The 16364-nt window shown below is 38.1% G+C and overlaps 2 protein-coding genes across 5 annotated transcripts; one reads left to right on the top strand and one right to left on the bottom strand.

Annotated features, from left to right (window-relative positions):
• Positions 1-1075: 1075 nt before the first annotated feature.
• On the top strand, positions 1076-4875 carry stard14 (START domain containing 14). Its single transcript, XM_086302615.1, has 6 exons — positions 1076-1552; positions 1672-1819; positions 2190-2293; positions 2506-2623; positions 2718-2770; positions 3615-4875. The coding sequence occupies exons 1-6, from the start codon at positions 1379-1381 to the stop codon at positions 3819-3821; spliced, it is 804 nt and encodes a 267-aa protein (XP_086158741.1). The 5' UTR covers positions 1076-1378; the 3' UTR covers positions 3822-4875.
• Positions 4876-5180: 305 nt separating this feature from the next.
• Positions 5181-12501, bottom strand: pdzd11 (PDZ domain containing 11). 4 transcript variants are annotated; one of them, XM_086302623.1, is made up of 6 exons: positions 12375-12501; positions 11598-11695; positions 9521-9661; positions 9311-9409; positions 6795-6836; positions 5181-6198 (listed from the first exon to the last, which is right to left on the bottom strand). In XM_086302623.1, the coding sequence occupies exons 2-6, from the start codon at positions 11688-11690 to the stop codon at positions 6058-6060; spliced, it is 516 nt and encodes a 171-aa protein (XP_086158749.1). In that variant the 5' UTR covers positions 11691-11695; positions 12375-12501; the 3' UTR covers positions 5181-6057. The 4 variants fall into 4 exon arrangements, with proteins under 4 accessions (XP_086158749.1, XP_086158769.1, XP_086158753.1 ...); XM_086302643.1 differs by having other exon boundaries at positions 6776-6836; XM_086302627.1 differs by lacking the exon at positions 12375-12501 and adding an exon at positions 12220-12240.
• Between the last annotated feature and the right edge of the window lie 3863 nt (positions 12502-16364).

Genomic DNA, 16364 nt, shown 5'->3' on the forward strand with positions numbered 1-16364 from the left:
GGTCAAATGTGAGCATGACACTGCATTGCACAAATCTGCTAATATCTAACTAAAGAATGTAAATGAAATTTTATTTCCAATAATCCTGCTACAGATAGATTATTACTCTCATCCTTGAGTATTATGTGTCCAGAGCAGAAGGTTCTGGAAAAACCTTCACTTATTTCAAGTTGTATGCAGTAGAGAGACATTTCTTAATAATACTTTATGCAATACTTGAACACAGCTTTGGTACAACACTAACAAATCTCAGCTTGCATTTTCAACAGACGTGTTCTAAGGGCTGTTGGGGGCTTAAGACTTGGTGTTAGGATGTTGGTACAGTAAGAAGAACCATCTTTTTCTGCATCCTATATTCATGGTGCACAGTCCTCACTGCTTCAGATGACTGCTTTTCCCAGACGTGGGTTAAGCCTAGTCTTTTACAAAAAAACTTTTTCTCATTGGAGATCTTCACCTAATTGTACTATATAAGATTTGCTCTTTGGGTTGGATACAAGTCTAGGAAACTGGCTGAATAAGAAAAGCCATCCATCCATTACTTTCTGCTAAATAAGTGGATAAAACAAATTCTTCAACAGATTTCAAAACCTGTTTTGCTTGCACGTGGTAGAGTTGGGTGTTTTGTTTTTTCAAGATGAGACAGGCCGTACATCCCTAAATATCCATGTGAAAAGACACTTTCAATTTGCTCAATTTAGTCAGGAATTCAATGTAGACTAGGTCTAATTTGAACCAAAGAAGCCTAAATGGTTCAGACTGTAATGCCACTATCAAATATAAGTGTGAAAATCAGATTTTTTTTTAAACATTCCACTCATAGTTTACTAGAGGTGTGCTTTTGTTTAGTTTTCACAGTCGTGATGATACTCAGAATGGATCGACGCTGAGCAATTCTCACCTACCCACTCCCCTGATCCGCCCACAATGCGCAGAGTACTGTGAGTGCACCCCTGTTTGTATTGTTAATACTTACTCAGAATAACACCCAGTAAGGCTGCTCTTTTCTAAAAATACTTTTTAAGTTTAGTTAAAGTTTCGACCTATAGTAGCTGCACTGACAGCTGAGGGCGGGGCACACCTTTTTTTTTCCTTTACTTCCTTTACGCACACCTGGTTTCAGGAAGTAACCTCTACGTCAGCGGGAGAGGTGTTTGAAGGAATGGCTCAGGAATTCAACACAAAAATCTTGCTCAACTGGACAGGTGATCAGCAGACATATATCTCTCTCACCGAGGGCACCACGTCGGCAGAAGCTTTAAATCTCGTCCGTGGAAAAGCACAGAGAGACTGAACTTTTCTGGGGGCGATCAGATTGAAAGATATTATTTTTCTTTTTCCTCTTTAAGAAGAAAGGCTTCTTTTAAAACAGACGAATATGTCTCGGGTTTCGAATATTTTACCCGATGAGGCGGTCTTTGTTGACTTCAAAAAACAGTGTTTAGCAACCGACAACTGGCAAAATAAGTATGACAACAATGGGATGCAAGTGTGGATCGAGGTGCGCGCTGTGAATAAAGGAAATCACGTACCTAAAGTCCACAAGATGAAGGTGAGTTTGCTTTAGCACCAAATCTAAAAACTATAATACCGTTTGAAAAATAAATCAGTTTTATTAGGCTGTCGTGCTATGTGGGTGGTGTCCTGTAACCCTCTGTATGTTTTCCTCAGTGTAAAATGATAGTTAATGATGTGTCAGCTGCTACCATGTTCGACGTCCTTCACGACAGCCGGTACCGCAAGAAGTGGGATGTAACTATGCAGGAGAGTTTTGACATTGCCCGGCTCTCTGCTAATGCTGATGTGGGCTACTACTCATGTGAGTGAGCACTCTTATCACTTGCAATGCTCTGTGTGTGTTTGTGGTTTGGTGTGGGCCTGATTAGATGTGAGATCTTGTGTTTGCTAATACAATAACTACAAGTGTGTGTGTGTGTGTGTGTGTGTGTGTGTGTGTGTGTGTGTGTGTGTGTGTGTGTGTGTGTGTATACTTGATTCAGCTCTCATCTATGAAGACTCATCTCATCTATGGCCTCTTGTTACACCAGTGTATTTATTGCCATAATAAGGGCAAACTTGTTGAGCCTAAATACTGAACTAACAGAGAAAGCTTGCCAAAGTATAACATTATTTATGTCTTTATTTATTTATTTATTTATTTATTTATTTATTATTTTGGCCTTCTGCAGGGCGTTGTCCAATTCCATTAAAGAACAGAGATGTTGTGACACTGCGCTCGTGGCAGGTCACAGATGACGAGTACATCATGGTTAACTTCTCAGTCAAACACCCGGTACGCCACCTCCTACATCCACTCAAGATACATAGCAACCATTGCCTCTACACATACTGTTTGTACATGTCTTTGACACCTCTTTGTCCTGTTATGTGTGCACTGATTTATTGTTTTTAAAGCTAGCCTTATCCATTGTCACATTGTGCAGAAGTACCATAAAAATGTATAGTGTTCCTTATTATTCTGCAAATGTTTTCCTTGAATTATAGAAATTCCCTCCTCGCAGCAACCTCGTAAGAGCCGTTTCCATCCAGACGGGGTATTATATCAAGGCCACGGGACCAAATAGTTGCATTTTTACATATCTTTCACAAGCAGACCCCAAAGGTAAAACTATATGCAACAATTACTTTGTTCCATTCAAACTTAGAGTTCTTGATTCATTTCTGCAGCGTTCTTACGATGAATGTGTGTCTTCTAGGCTCTCTCCCAAAGTGGGTGGTGAACAAAGCATCCCAAGTTCTTGCTCCTAAGGTATGTAATGATTCACAACCACTTCCACAGACCATTTCCTGCTAAACATTTGTTCACCTGTAGTAAACATCAGAGCTGTAAGTGATATGGTTAAATCCATAAGCACAGTATCGGCATCTGTGACAGTCTAGGTGTGTTTTCACAAGGGTTTTTAAACGTGCAAGAGGGGTGTGTGTGTGTACATGTGCACACTCATAAGGGAGGGGAAAAGTTTCACGTGTCTTAAGTGACAATGGTAACCATAGAAACAATTTAAGGGCCTGTCCTGACAAGGCTGCTGACAAAGTAGAATCTCAGCTTAAGCTGTCAGTCACCCTCCTGGAAGAACCCAAGTTTCATATTTTCCGTAGATTAAAACTATTTAGACCAAAGTGTATCCACATGTGTGTGTGTGTGTGTGTGTGTGTGTGAGAGAGAGAGAGAGAAACTATCAATGAGACAAGAACAACAGCAAGAAAAGTATTTCTAAAAGTCTGCGTGAAAGTATTTCATATGGTATCTCCAGGTCACATAAATCTGACTGGAAATGGGTAAAAGAACAACTTAAATTGCTTTACACCATCAAATCTACCGATGTCTAAAAAATGCATACAACCATTATAAAACCAGGCGTTCAAAACACCTTATTTAAAAGACTTTAGAAGTGTATCCATTTAAAAACCTACATAGGCAAACAAAATGTAAACCTTCTCTCTACATACTCAGTTTTGTTTGAAGAACTAGATTACTTGCCATGTAATCTACCACGCAGTGTTTTATGACCATCTTTATCTTCAGCTTTGTTGACTGAGAATGGAGGAGTGCAGCAGTCCTTTAACAATTGCATCATCGCTTCTCTTTTTAGGTAATGAAGAGTGTGCACAAGGCGGGACAGGAATACTCAAACTGGAAAAGTCAGAATTCCCCCGATTTGAAGCCCTGGCTGCACCCAGAGCAGAACACCCTTCCCATGATGGACCCCGCTGAGCTGTCAATTCAGAGAGCAGACTCACTGGAAAATGTGGATGAAAGCTCAAAGCTGGATGCTAACGAAGGGGAGGACAGCAGCTAAATTGAATGATAGTGATGGGAGGAAAGGTGGACAAAGACGGAGAGATTGAGAGGTGGACTGTAGATGGACTTGAGGTCTCCGGCTCTCTGTGATGTAACCAAGATCCTCCAGTTCTAAATCGGTGTGCCTTCGAGGATGAGCAAGAGCATGAAGTGTTTACAACTGTCTGACAAGATGGAAATGAGCACAGATCAAGTTGCCATCACCTCAGTCTGTGTTGAGCTAAGCTAACTTCCACTGTACAGGGTTAGAGGTTTTGGGGTTTGAATGTGACACATTTGCAATACTACATTTACAATTGGACCAAAGACAGTCGATCTTTAGCTGCAGCTACATGAACAAATTTTAAGTGGAAGAAAGGGAAATATACTTGACTTCTAGCAGGTCATTATTAGTGACTGTGAATAGAAATAAGATTAGAAAGTTGGCAAACACCTGTGGAGAATTGTGACACTAACGTCTCTTCAGAATATTGCAAAGGAATCGGGTCTGAAAACAGCTGAAACTGTTTCAGCTCACTTTATCTTCATTTGGGGTTGTAGTCGACACAGAACGATGGTAACGTTGTGATAATTTATACTTAAACACGGTTTTGTTAATATGTTCACAGCATAATGTACAGGTAGCAACTTGTGGGGCAGGTTGTCTTTATGTTTGTAATTAGGAAGGCTCTTTTTGAAGGTGTGTTGCCTTTACTCAGACGTTGTGCAACCAAGGTGTTTGCATTGTAAATTATTACAAATGGTAGAGTTTCATTGGTCCACAAGGAAGGCACTGAAGTGAACTCCCAGTTAGGTTGTATTGCCAAGTCACAATACACACAGAATTATTGTATTTTGTTAGTTGAATATCAGTTGACCTGAAGGATTGGAATGACCATAAAGGCTTTTTTATTTATTTATTTCAAGTTGATGTAAATTGATGAAGTAATGGCCTGGGATGAAGCCCCTGTAGGTTGACTTTTTTTTCATATTAAACTATTTAATGATAACAATGTTACAAGGCATTCCTTCTTTTCTGTTTTCTTTTTCAAATAAACCTTAAGGTTAACAAGCTTTTGTACTCATTGTAATTGTCAAATAAAAGGAATGCAGTCAATCAGTTTCAAGAGAAACTGACTTCAAGGATGAAACAAGTTTTGCTACTTGCACCAGAACAAACCGGTCCTTCTCTAGCTTTGGTTCCAGTTCTTCAAGTGCACAAAGCCAAACACTAGAAAAGGTCAAGGAGTCGAGCTTGATTTTTGTAATCGTAACCTCTATAAAAAAAAAAAATGCAAATACTGAACCCATTCAAACAAATTTTTTACATAAAAATGATCAGTGTGCAGAAATAAAGACAATACCTCGATGAAACTGGTAGCTATTAACGTACAGTTTATTGTATGAATGCATAATGCACTAAGATCCAGAGGTATTCAACTGTTTTCTATGAATGTTCCATTGTATGCAGATTTAATTTGCAGCCAGAGGTTGGATCTGCAGATTTTACTGACTATGCACATCTTGAACCATGCAGGCCAAAATTATGAAAGCACCAGACTGTCTTTGGTTTGAATTAAACCTGCAAACATTGGTGCCTCCTCACAGATAACACCCCATTACAAGCTTTACCACTACGCTACGATAAATGTTATGCACTTTAATAGCACGTTACAAGCCATGCTCGTAAACCATTTGGCACCTCAGACACATAGTTTATGCAACAGCATTAAATCAGCTCAGGCGCAGTTTATGTAAAACTCGTGCATGGAACATAGAAGTACCAAAGCCCTCAGTAGCAGTGACTGAAATGTATATTTACATCACTTAGCATTTCGTACACAATTACAAATCTTTACTAAATATGAAAAAACAGCATTGTGCAATATATTCATAAATTCAACAGAGGTCGGGTGACCATAACTCATATCAAGTGATGGTGGTTTAGTCCACACATATGCAAACATCTGCAGAAATATCATAACAGGGCTTGAGGAAACATGGGAAAGGTCATCTTTAAATCCTTTGCTTGACTAGAAAATATTTATTATTTATCTGTTCTATAATTTATAGTGTAAAATCTAGTTTATAGTCTTAAAAAAAGCTCTGCATAGAAACAACTTCCTAACCATATGTTCAATCGAAGTAGAGTTCATCATGTGAAGCATGCAGAAAGGAGTATCTATGAAACTCAGTCTTTAACGTCATGTATATTTTCCTTACATGAAAGACTGAATGAGATTGTTAGTCATGCATTAGTCATCTTTGAGCTGAGACAGAATGGAGGCCAGAGTGTGTGGGAGGATGTTAGTGAAGTGCAGTAAAGTATCCTTCTGTCTTTGTCTCTCTCTCTGCTGCCATCTAGTGTACGGTCCTCTCCTTCTGCCGTTGGTAGTCTGATAAAACAACACACAAAGGACACCATTTGAGTACTGACATGGACACTGTTATACATTTCTGTATCAGTATGACATAGCTCAAAGTTTTTACTGCTTTAAAGTTTTTATTGTCTTTTGTTTTTGCACTCAGATAAGCCAGATGATAATCTTATTATTATGTGGGCACGATGGCACGATGGCATACTGACAATGCTCAAATTCTTGCAAAATTCAGCATGTTTTAAATATATAACTCATGCTGTATTAGCACACTGAGGAATAGTAAAAGGCACAGACTAAAACCTGCTTTCAAAGCCAAAGTGAGCACAACAGTTTCTTCTGAGCATTTCTTTTACTTAACCTAACAGCAAAACAAGACTCAGACATTTAAGGACATTAAGTGTAGATCTGTCTTAAAATAATATCTTACAAGATCTCTACCCATGAACACAAATTCTGCAGGAAAACATTTTTTTTCTTTCTTACTTCATCTCTCTAAAACATCTTAACAGTTGAGATAAAAACACATGTTGACATAAATGGTTTTTTAGGTTGTCAGCATGCTCCTGATACAATCGAGTAAACCAACGCTTACTGTAGGGAAAGAAGCGAACCTTCATCAGGATTTCTCGCGCAGTTTTCAGAATCTCTACAGCCTGAAGAAGACAAACATTATCCATGATCTTAAACAGAAAATATAATGCAATGTTGTGATGAACAAGATATGGAACAAAAAGAAAACTGCAACATTTGGCTCCACCTAATCTTGCGTTTTTTTAGTATGAGATCTGCTGTTTCACTGGAAGAGCAGATAGATCAGGAGGACAAGCAAAAACCTGTCCTCCTGACAAGTTTCCAAATACAGAAATCATCTGTGAGTAGATGCTTTCTGTATTTGCACATTAATGCTACAACATGCATTTGCATGTCAATTTTTTTTTTTTTAAAGCTAATATTTACACATTATGTCCAAATATTTACATGCTGCAACAGGAACTGAATTTTTCAAAATAAAAGCAAAATGTACATCTCCTCAAGCATTGCTGATTTTAAACAAACAAAACAGAACACAAAACAATTATGGTGCATCTAGTGCGTCATCATTCTCACAGCGGTTTGATTATGGCCAGAATGGCTTACACTTTAATTCTCTTCTAGAAAGTCATTCATGCTTGAAAAAAAATATGCAGGAAAAAAAGTTTCAAGCCTCTTTTGTTTTGATTTTGATCATTATGGCTTTACAGCTCATGAAAATCAGAAATCCACCATCTCAAACTACAACAATATTTCAATTTCAGTTTGAACAAATTATGGTTCAAATAGTACAAATAAGGTGCATTTCTTGATCTCGTTCAGTTCATGCAACCACAATCACGGGGAAGTCTGCTGACTGACAGCCTTCCATGACGAGGGCAAACCACAGAAGGCCAGTGCTGAAAAGACTGGCTGGTCGGTGCTGTGTCAAAGCATATCAATGGAAACCTGGCTGGGGAAAAAAAAATATGACATGGTGGGAAAGTATCCACAAGCAGGGATGGCCGCAGCTTTGAGAGGACTGTCAGGATAACTCCATCCCAGAAGGTGGGAGACCTTCACAAGGAGTGGACTGAGGCTGGTGTCAGTGCATCAGGAGCAGCTTTGACATCAGTTCAAAGCTTAGTTCGAAGTTTTTCACATGAAATTTTTTTTGTTTCATTTCGAAATCAAGTTCCTAGACTCTGAAAGAAGACATTTTAGAGCACTTGATGCTTCCAACTGCCGGCAAGATTCATGGAGATGCCAATTTCCTTTTACAGCAGGACTTAACACCTGCCCACGATGCCAAAACTACCAAATGGTTTGCTCACCATGTTATTGCTGTGCTTGAATAACCAGCCGTCTCGCCTGACCTGAATCCCACAGAGAATCAATGGCATACTGTCAAAAGGAAGATAACAAACACCCAACACAAAAACACAGACGAGCTGAAGGACACCATCAGGCCAACCAGGGGCTTCAGTAACACCTCCGCAGTGCCACAAACTGATCACCTCCATGTCACACTGCACTGATGTAGTAAATCATGGAAACAGAGCATTGTCCAAGTACTGAAAGAATAGGTGAACACACTTTTCAGAAACTGGACATAGTAAGATTCCAAATCCTTTTTTGATCTGAAATATTCTACTAATTTGAGATAGTGGACTTCTGATTTTCACGAGTTATAATCCATCATTTTTTGAATGAAGGTACAAAAACAAATGAACTTTTTTTTTTGTAATATTCAAATGTTTTGAGATGCACTTGTATATAATGCTCATTGTGAGTATAAATGTCATGGTAATTTTTAATGGTAAAAATGAACTCCAATTCCGCCAAGAACAGTGGTCAAATATCCCGTCAGAATAATTCAAGAACAGGACCACATTCATGACAGGGTTAAGTTTGTTTTACAAGTATAGCCACAATGTGTGAATGAGTGTGTAACTAATAATCCAAGAATAATAAAAAGCATCTGGTTGAGGTGCAACTTGCTAAGAGACATTCAACCAAATAACAATGAGGGTGTAGGGATATTTCTGAAAATAAATTAAAAATGAATAAAATGAATAAAATCTTTAAATGTTGTCTCAAATACTTATATTTTTAAATCTAACTTAGATTTAATTTAATAATTTACCTCATTGCTGATACTCTTGTTGTTGCAGAATAGGGTAAAAATCTCACCCACAGTATATAAAAGGGTATCCAATATCAAGTATTTTCCCGGGTATAGGTATCAGTTTTTTTCAACTCTTGAAATTTTGAAATACAAATAAAACAATATGTCTAGATTATCCTATACCGCACTCCCCCAAATTAAAGTTGACTTACTTTTTGTAATAGTGAGCTTGATATTGACACAAAAAATTATTATCGTGATCACCATTATAGGTTTACTTGAGCAACCCCGCCTTGAATATGTTCTGACTATATTGAAGATTAAAGAGCACAGCATAGTATGTGAAGCTATTTGTTATTCTTGTACATACATGAATAGAAATACACCTAAACTAAATCAGATTTATGAATAGAGTAGATTTCAATATGTAAGTGTGTGCTGGAGACAATGTGTTGAATAAAGCCTGTTTGAAATTCAGCCTCGACTTACTCTTGAGTGCTCTATGTCTTGGAAATCAACATCATTCACTGAAAGAACCTGGTCTCCCTCCTGTAGCCCTGCTCTGTGGGCGTCTGAATCTGGGACCACCTGCCAGCACACAGAAATGATTTAAATTGATTAAAAATAGGCAAACAAATAGTCAGCAGCACAGCAAGAAAAAAAACAACCCCACATTAATAACCAGGGCTGTGCACGCACCTTGGATATAAAGATCCCTAACTGTGAAGCTTTCCCACCACGGATATTGAAGCCCAGCTGCGCTCCTGGAGGCTTCTTCAACACAATGGTGCGAGGCAGAAACTGTGTGAGCTCATTGTTATAGTCAGGATGATGAACCCGCTAAAAATGAACCAAGAGAAGAAGAACAGCCAGCAATATTTAGCTTCTTTAAGTTTGCTTCTTCTGCCTTAAAAACAATGTGATAAGAGTCAAGCATCATATTCAACATATTCAGCATGACCTGTTTGGAAAATAAGCAGATCAGCAACAACAACAACAAAAAAGGTATTTCCTTTGGGATAATAAAATCTAAATAAAAACATTCACAAAAAATATCCACCCATTTGCTTTCTGTAGCACATTTAATGGTATTGCACAGTCCTGACCTTTGCAGTCAGGCGCCAACACCTCTTTGCTTGTCAGATTTCCAAACGCATATAAGACAGGCTTCATGAACTCACTGAAACCCAAACACTAACTGAAAAAAAGAAGTTAAAGGCACCAACTACGAAACCATGACAGACAGAAAAGCCTCAAGGAGACACAAGGACTGTGCATGCACCTGCAAGTTACAACCTGTATGTGACCACCTATCACATTACATTGGGCAGCCCCATTCCTTGGCCTGGAAGATGCCATTAAAAGCTACAAAAAGCAGTAGCAAGAAAAAAAACTCCAAGAATCTTTGTGACTCTCAGATAAACTTAATAGTATTCAGTAAAATTACCAGTAGATATTTTAGGTACAGCGCTGTGAAAAAGTATTTGCCACTTCCTGATTTCTTTTTCCCCCCATAATTGTGACACCTTCATATTTTAGAACATGAAACAATTTTTAACATGCAACAGCTACTGAAAGATAACCCAAGCACAAAATGCATATCTGATTATGATGTCATATATCAAAAAGGCCCTGTGTGAAAAAGTAGATACCTCCTAAACCCAATAACTGGTTGTGCCACCCCTGGCAGCAAGAAGTGCAATTAAGTGTTTATGATAACTGGCAATGGGTCTTTCACATTACTGTAAAGGAACTTTGACTCACTCTTGCACTCTTTGTGGACCACTCAGAGTTAGACTTACTGGAGTGTTTCATCATCTTACTAAATAACCCAAGTTTGCTCTAGCAGGTACACAGACTAATGGCTGTTCATTCTCTCAGGGTTCTCTGGTGGAGAGAAGAATTCATGGTTCTATCAATTACAGTACATCGTTTAGCTCCTGAAGCAGCAAAGCAACCTCAGACATTTACACTACCACCACTATGTTTGACTGTTGGTATGATGTGCTTTTTATGAAATGATTTGCTAGTTTATGACAGATGTAAAGAGACAAACCTTCCAAAAAGTTCCGTTTTTGTCTCATTAGCCCATACAACATTTTCCCAAAAGTCTTGGGGATCATGAAGAATATTTTATGGCAAATGTGAAACAAGCCTTTGTGTTCTTTTTAGTCAGCAGTGGTTTTCTCCTTTCTTATTGTTTAATCGTGACCTTTGACCTTAACTGAGCCAAGTGAGGCCTGCAGTCTTTTAAATGTTGTTCTGGGTTCTTTTGTGACCTCTTGGATGAGCCATCAGTGCACTCTTGGTCAGCCCCTCCTCAGAAGGTTCACCACAGTTGCATGCCTTCTCCCATTTGTCGATAATTCTCACCGTGGTACACTGGAGTACCAGAACCTTAAAATGGCTTTGTACCTCTTTCCAGACTGATCAATGTCAATTATTTTGTTTTTCATCTCTTCTTGAGCTTCTTTAGATGATGACTTTTTGACTTTTTGCTTTTTAGTTAAGATCGTTAGGCCCACTTCTCTTTGTCAGATGGCTTCTATTTAAGTGATTTCTTGATTCAACAGGTCTAAAGTCAGAAATCAGTAAGGGGGCAAATACAATTTTCGGCACTGTAAGAGCAGCCAAAAAATAAAGCACAACTTATAAATCGTAACTAAAGTTGAATACATAAATAAAATAAAATAAAAATATACACTATATAATAAGGTACACAATGTTTAGCACATGATTTAAGCACAAAGGTTAGTTGGATTAATATCTGCCATACCTCCTGTGGAGGTATCCATGCAGGTGGGTTCTCATAAGAAGGCAGGAATACCACTGGCAGCTGGTAATCGTCGTAGGGAATTTTCTGGTCCATGGTTGCTAAAATTCCCCACCGAGAAGAGAATAGCAGTTCATTGTTATGAACTACGGATGCACTGGACTGCTTGATACAAATTAAAGGGAAATCCCTGAAATCCAGACCGCTGATTTAAAGGGCTCAGGTGTCTCTATTGTGTTGTGGTTTCGGACACGTAACTTCAAGTCAATATGTCAGTCCCTATTCCATGACTGCAATGCCTTCATTCACCGGGGTTTGGCATTAATGTACCCACATTATTACACCCGGTTTTGTATGTATCATTTTTAGATAAGGCATAAAGACCAGAGAAGACCAAAACATCAGCTAAAACACAGCTGCGTTCACAACTCTGTAACAGGTTAGCCACCAAGTCCGAATAGGGACGTTATATGGCTAACACTTAGAAATACCTTTAAAAAAATACGCATGTGGATCACGGGGAAGAAGCGAGATAAAATAAACGTGTGAAATGATCTCACAGTGGACAGTTTCATACAGCAATAACATACAAACGCATCACGAGCTAGCACAACGATTAGCTTACTGTTTAACTGTAAACGAGCTCGCTCCGCTCTATTAAACGGGAAGCGCTTTGACACGCGTTATTATTATCACAGGAACTTTAAAATAACGGTACTGGAATCATTTAGCATTGAAAAACATGAATGACTGCAACAAAACAACAAAAATGTATCTCACCTGCCAGTCAGAGGGCTAGCAGTGTGAACTTGTTGCTGTAAGCAATGGCAGGCAGCTATAGTGCGTTATCGCCACCTCCTGGTGTGGAGTAGTTACTTCAAGAGGTCCGACAGCATTGGGAGTATTCGCGGGAATACTTTTGAACAGCTACAAAAGTCAAAGCGCGTGAATTCGTGTATTTGTGACTCGAGAGGGCGCAATTGAACAGTTTTATTCACTGATTACAGAGGTCCTAATCACAGAGTTGAAGTTGTAAGTAGTTTTAAAAAAGTGAATAATGAGTAAAAATTTACATGACAATTTTTTTGTAATATTTACTGCCATTGCAATTTTTTTTTAAAAAACGTGTGTGAAAAAAATTACAAGGTAAAAAAGAAAATCTACATACTCTCACATTTTATCCTACAAGTGCTCACGTTTTGCAGCATATTGACCTCCTGAAAGCTCTTGCAGATGGAGATCTTAATGGCGGCTAGCTGTAAAATCAACCGGGAAGTAAAACACCTCGGTGATATCTTGCAGTCTGACCAAAAAAAGTTTGCAGTTTCATAATTATCATTGCAGCAAAAACTTCTGTATTCATTGTGGTGTTAAGAGCTTGAAAAAAGAAGTTTCACCTCTCCTCCAAGGGCCTTCTTCAGTTCTAAAAGGTGGAGAGTCTCAGGTATTTTACCCCTAGTGGTGGTTGACCCTGTGGGGGTAGTTGACCTACTAGTGATCATATGCATCATCCTATCAGCCAAATTTTTAAGACTGCCATGACATGGATGACTGAGAACCTACACAGACATATTTATTATGTTTGCTCATCATTTATGTCCCCGTGTCCCGTGTCTGGATAGTCATATTCTTACATATAATCTTATGTGGGGAAAAAATAATCAGAAATTAAGATCACACACATTCTAAATGTGAACTGTGACTACAGTTGCATATGTTTGCATTTCTTTCTAACTTGAGCAGAAAAAAAAACCAAGTGAAAAATGTGTGTTGCGAAATGCACCCACTTTGTGTGAAAGTTTGTGTGAAGCTGCTTTGCAGAAACTTGACGCGTGATATGGGCTCCATTATGCTAAAGCTTTATAGTGCATACTCTGTAACTGCATTTATTATCTTCAGTCAAATAGTGAAGCATGAACAATTTTTTTATTATTGTAGATTAACAATGGTTTCAGCACTCAGACATGACTTTGACGATAGTAAATCATGCACAATGTTTACTGTTCACTGAGACGGTTTAAGAAGGCTTCAGGTCTCTGCAAGTTGGACATTGCAATTAAATGAAATGAAACACGTGTTGACAGATTGGAATGAAAACACAGAAACTTTGCAAGATAGATAAACAAAACTATGGCAAGTTTTTTTTTGTTCTTTTCTTTTTTGTCTTTTAAATATGTCAGCATACCGAAACCGCTTTCAAGAGTTCCATTGCTGCTGGAGCATTGCTTGAGTACTATTATAACCAAAGTAACATTAAATAAAGTCATAGTAAAAAAGAAAAAGAAAAAAGAAACTCCACCTTCTGTCAATTCTAAACTTTTATATATCAGGACATAATCAAAATCATTCCTACCAAGGTCTTCAGATTAGGTAAATACAATGGGAGATGAGCAACAACAAAGGATCTGTTATAGTGTGTCATTGTTTATTTAAGAGAGAACTAAACCAATGTGTAGAAGCAGTGCGTGAAAAACTAAGTACGAGGTCCACACACAAAAGTGGTGCTGAGGATTATAGCTAAGCATCTCTTTGGTCTCATCTCTTCAAAGGACATTGTTCAAGAAGCCATGTGGTTTCATCAAATGCAAATTTGAGAACTTGAGCCCTGCAACCATGTTTTAGGTTTTTGGTTTTTGTAGAATGAAGAGACTTTCTCCTGGAGATCCCCCCCAAAAAATAATCCTTGCTTACCTTGCTTACTGAGGCCTATAGCGTCCAGGTTTTATTACAGTTTCTGAGTACCGCACTGTCTGGATTTCAGGTGGAATTAGTCAGACGTCAAGTCCTGGGACGATTAGCAGCCGTCTAGAATGTTTTTCACCCCTGAATAATCTTTCTCACTATAGAATGATGGGCTTCAAATTATTTGAAAATGACCTCGTAACCGTTCCCAGACTGAGCAGGAATTTCCTTTGCAAGATCGTCACTGATGTCTTTTCATCTTGACATTGTGTTAACACACACCTGGAGGCTCCATACCAGCAAACTGCCAAAACCTCTGTTTTATAGAGATGCTTTGATTTTTATGAAGATCAATAAATCAAGTGCGTTTGATTAGCAGCACCTGGCAGCTATTTTAAGTCTTGATTCCTGTGAAAGCAGTTAGGGCATGCTGAGTTTTTCACACGCTGCTTCTTGCATTTTGACCAAGTTTTTGTTAAATAAGTGATAACACAGAGTAAACGTCACGTTTTGTTGATTATCTGAGGTTATGCTTATCTAATTTTAGGACCAACTAAAGACCACACATTTAAATTTTATGCCCAAATGTGTAAAACCTTACAAGTTACAGTGAGGGGTGTCCTTTCCATTTACCATCAGAGTACATTATGCCTGCGTGACTTCGTTCTAACACTGCTGATCCAGTACAGGTTTTTTCAGTTTGACTAATTCTCAAATGATCGTTGAAGTTGTCAAAACAGTACATCATAGTTGACAGGATTTTGTTACTCTTGCACAACTAAAAGCACATGAATCATTCTTAATGGCACATGTGTCTACAATTTGATTTTGTCTTTAAAAATATTTAAATAAAATCTTTTTTATAAGATAAATTGTTATATTCTCCAAAATTATATTAGAATTAGTTTGTTGCGTAAGTCGTGAGGTGCAGAATATTCCATCAAATCATAAAAAATTTGCCAAGCTGTACACAAACGACATGGATAAGGAGTGGTCATTGTAATGTTTCCAGTTTCATGCTCATATTAAAGCAGCTTTCTTGTACCAAGGGTATCCATGAAAAGATACAAAAAGAAGCATGATCAGCTGATCGGTAAGGTAGCACAAGAGGTCATGACAGCATACGGCCTCACAGAAACACTGTATCTACACCCAAGTACACAAGGTGCACATATTTTGTATCAGAGCTGGAATGAATACTGTTCATGCTGTGTTGCTCCTTTTCTACAGGCTTTGCTTTCAACCGCGATTTTATCAAAGTCAAAGTCAAAGTCAACTTTATTGTCAATTCTGCCACATGTACAGGACATACAGAGAATAGAAACTACGTTACTCTCAATCCCTAGATAAAATAGCAAATGAACATTTAAATATAAGAGTGATTAAAAAATGCAGGTAAAATAATTAAAAAGTAAAAATTTAAATAAATACAATACAATTTTACATATAACAAGAAAGCTATACAATATACAATATAATGGGTAAATGACATTGGGTGTAAACCAGGCAGAGTAGTGCAAATAGGCAAATAGTGCAAATGGAGATTTAGTAATGTACGGTAAGAGATAGTGTAACAACAGATTATTTTTCCACAACAGGAGTAAAGTCTGCTAAACTCATATGTTTGTGTTCCAGGTAAAACTACCATGAGGAGGGGTGGAATTTCCCACATCACCCACATGCCGTCCAGTTATTTCGCAGGTATAAACATCAGGTAAAACATATTTATTGAGCTTGACACGTACGCGCTCACCCAGTTAAATATTTTACAGGGACAATAAGGAGGAGGAAGGATTAACACATGTAGGAGTGTGGTTGGTGAAAGAAAGATATATAGAAAGATGCACATGAATGAAGAGGATGGTTCTTCTTCTGTTAGAACGTAAGTGAGAGCATTATGTATGAGGTGGTGAGAATCTATGGGCAAACTTGCACAGCATGATGCCCTTACTACATACTGAACCCAGTTATGTGTCGTTTCAGCTTTCCCCTTTTTTACTGACAGTTGAACTCGCATATCTTTCTGTTCTGTGTGAGTTTATGCAGTAAAAATGCAAATGTTCTTCTTTTTATTACATTCAAACAATT

The sequence above is a fragment of the Aulonocara sp. 'chitande type north' Nkhata Bay genome, linkage group LG2 (assembly GCF_057382095.1).
Source record: "Aulonocara sp. 'chitande type north' Nkhata Bay isolate Kocher_YH1m ecotype deep benthic linkage group LG2, A_spYH_male_GT1.1, whole genome shotgun sequence".
Lineage (NCBI taxonomy): Eukaryota > Metazoa > Chordata > Actinopteri > Cichliformes > Cichlidae > Aulonocara > Aulonocara sp. 'chitande type north' Nkhata Bay.

Excerpts from the sequence above, each read along its gene's own strand:
- stard14 (XM_086302615.1), top strand. The coding sequence starts at position 1,379 with ATGTCTCGGGTTTCGAATATTTTACCCGATGAGGCGGTCTTTGTTGAC. Across the intron at positions 1,553-1,671 it reads CTAAAGTCCACAAGATGAAG|TGTAAAATGATAGTTAATGA; the intron begins GTGAGTTTGCTT and ends TGTTTTCCTCAG. Across the intron at positions 2,771-3,614 it reads CCCAAGTTCTTGCTCCTAAG|GTAATGAAGAGTGTGCACAA; the intron begins GTATGTAATGAT and ends TTCTCTTTTTAG.
- pdzd11 (XM_086302623.1), bottom strand. The coding sequence starts at position 11,690 with ATGGACCAGAAAATTCCCTACGACGATTACCAGCTGCCAGTGGTATTC. Across the intron at positions 9,662-11,597 it reads CATGGATACCTCCACAGGAG|CGGGTTCATCATCCTGACTA; the intron begins GTATGGCAGATA and ends GTTCATTTTTAG. Across the intron at positions 9,410-9,520 it reads TAGGGATCTTTATATCCAAG|GTGGTCCCAGATTCAGACGC; the intron begins GTGCGTGCACAG and ends GTGTGCTGGCAG.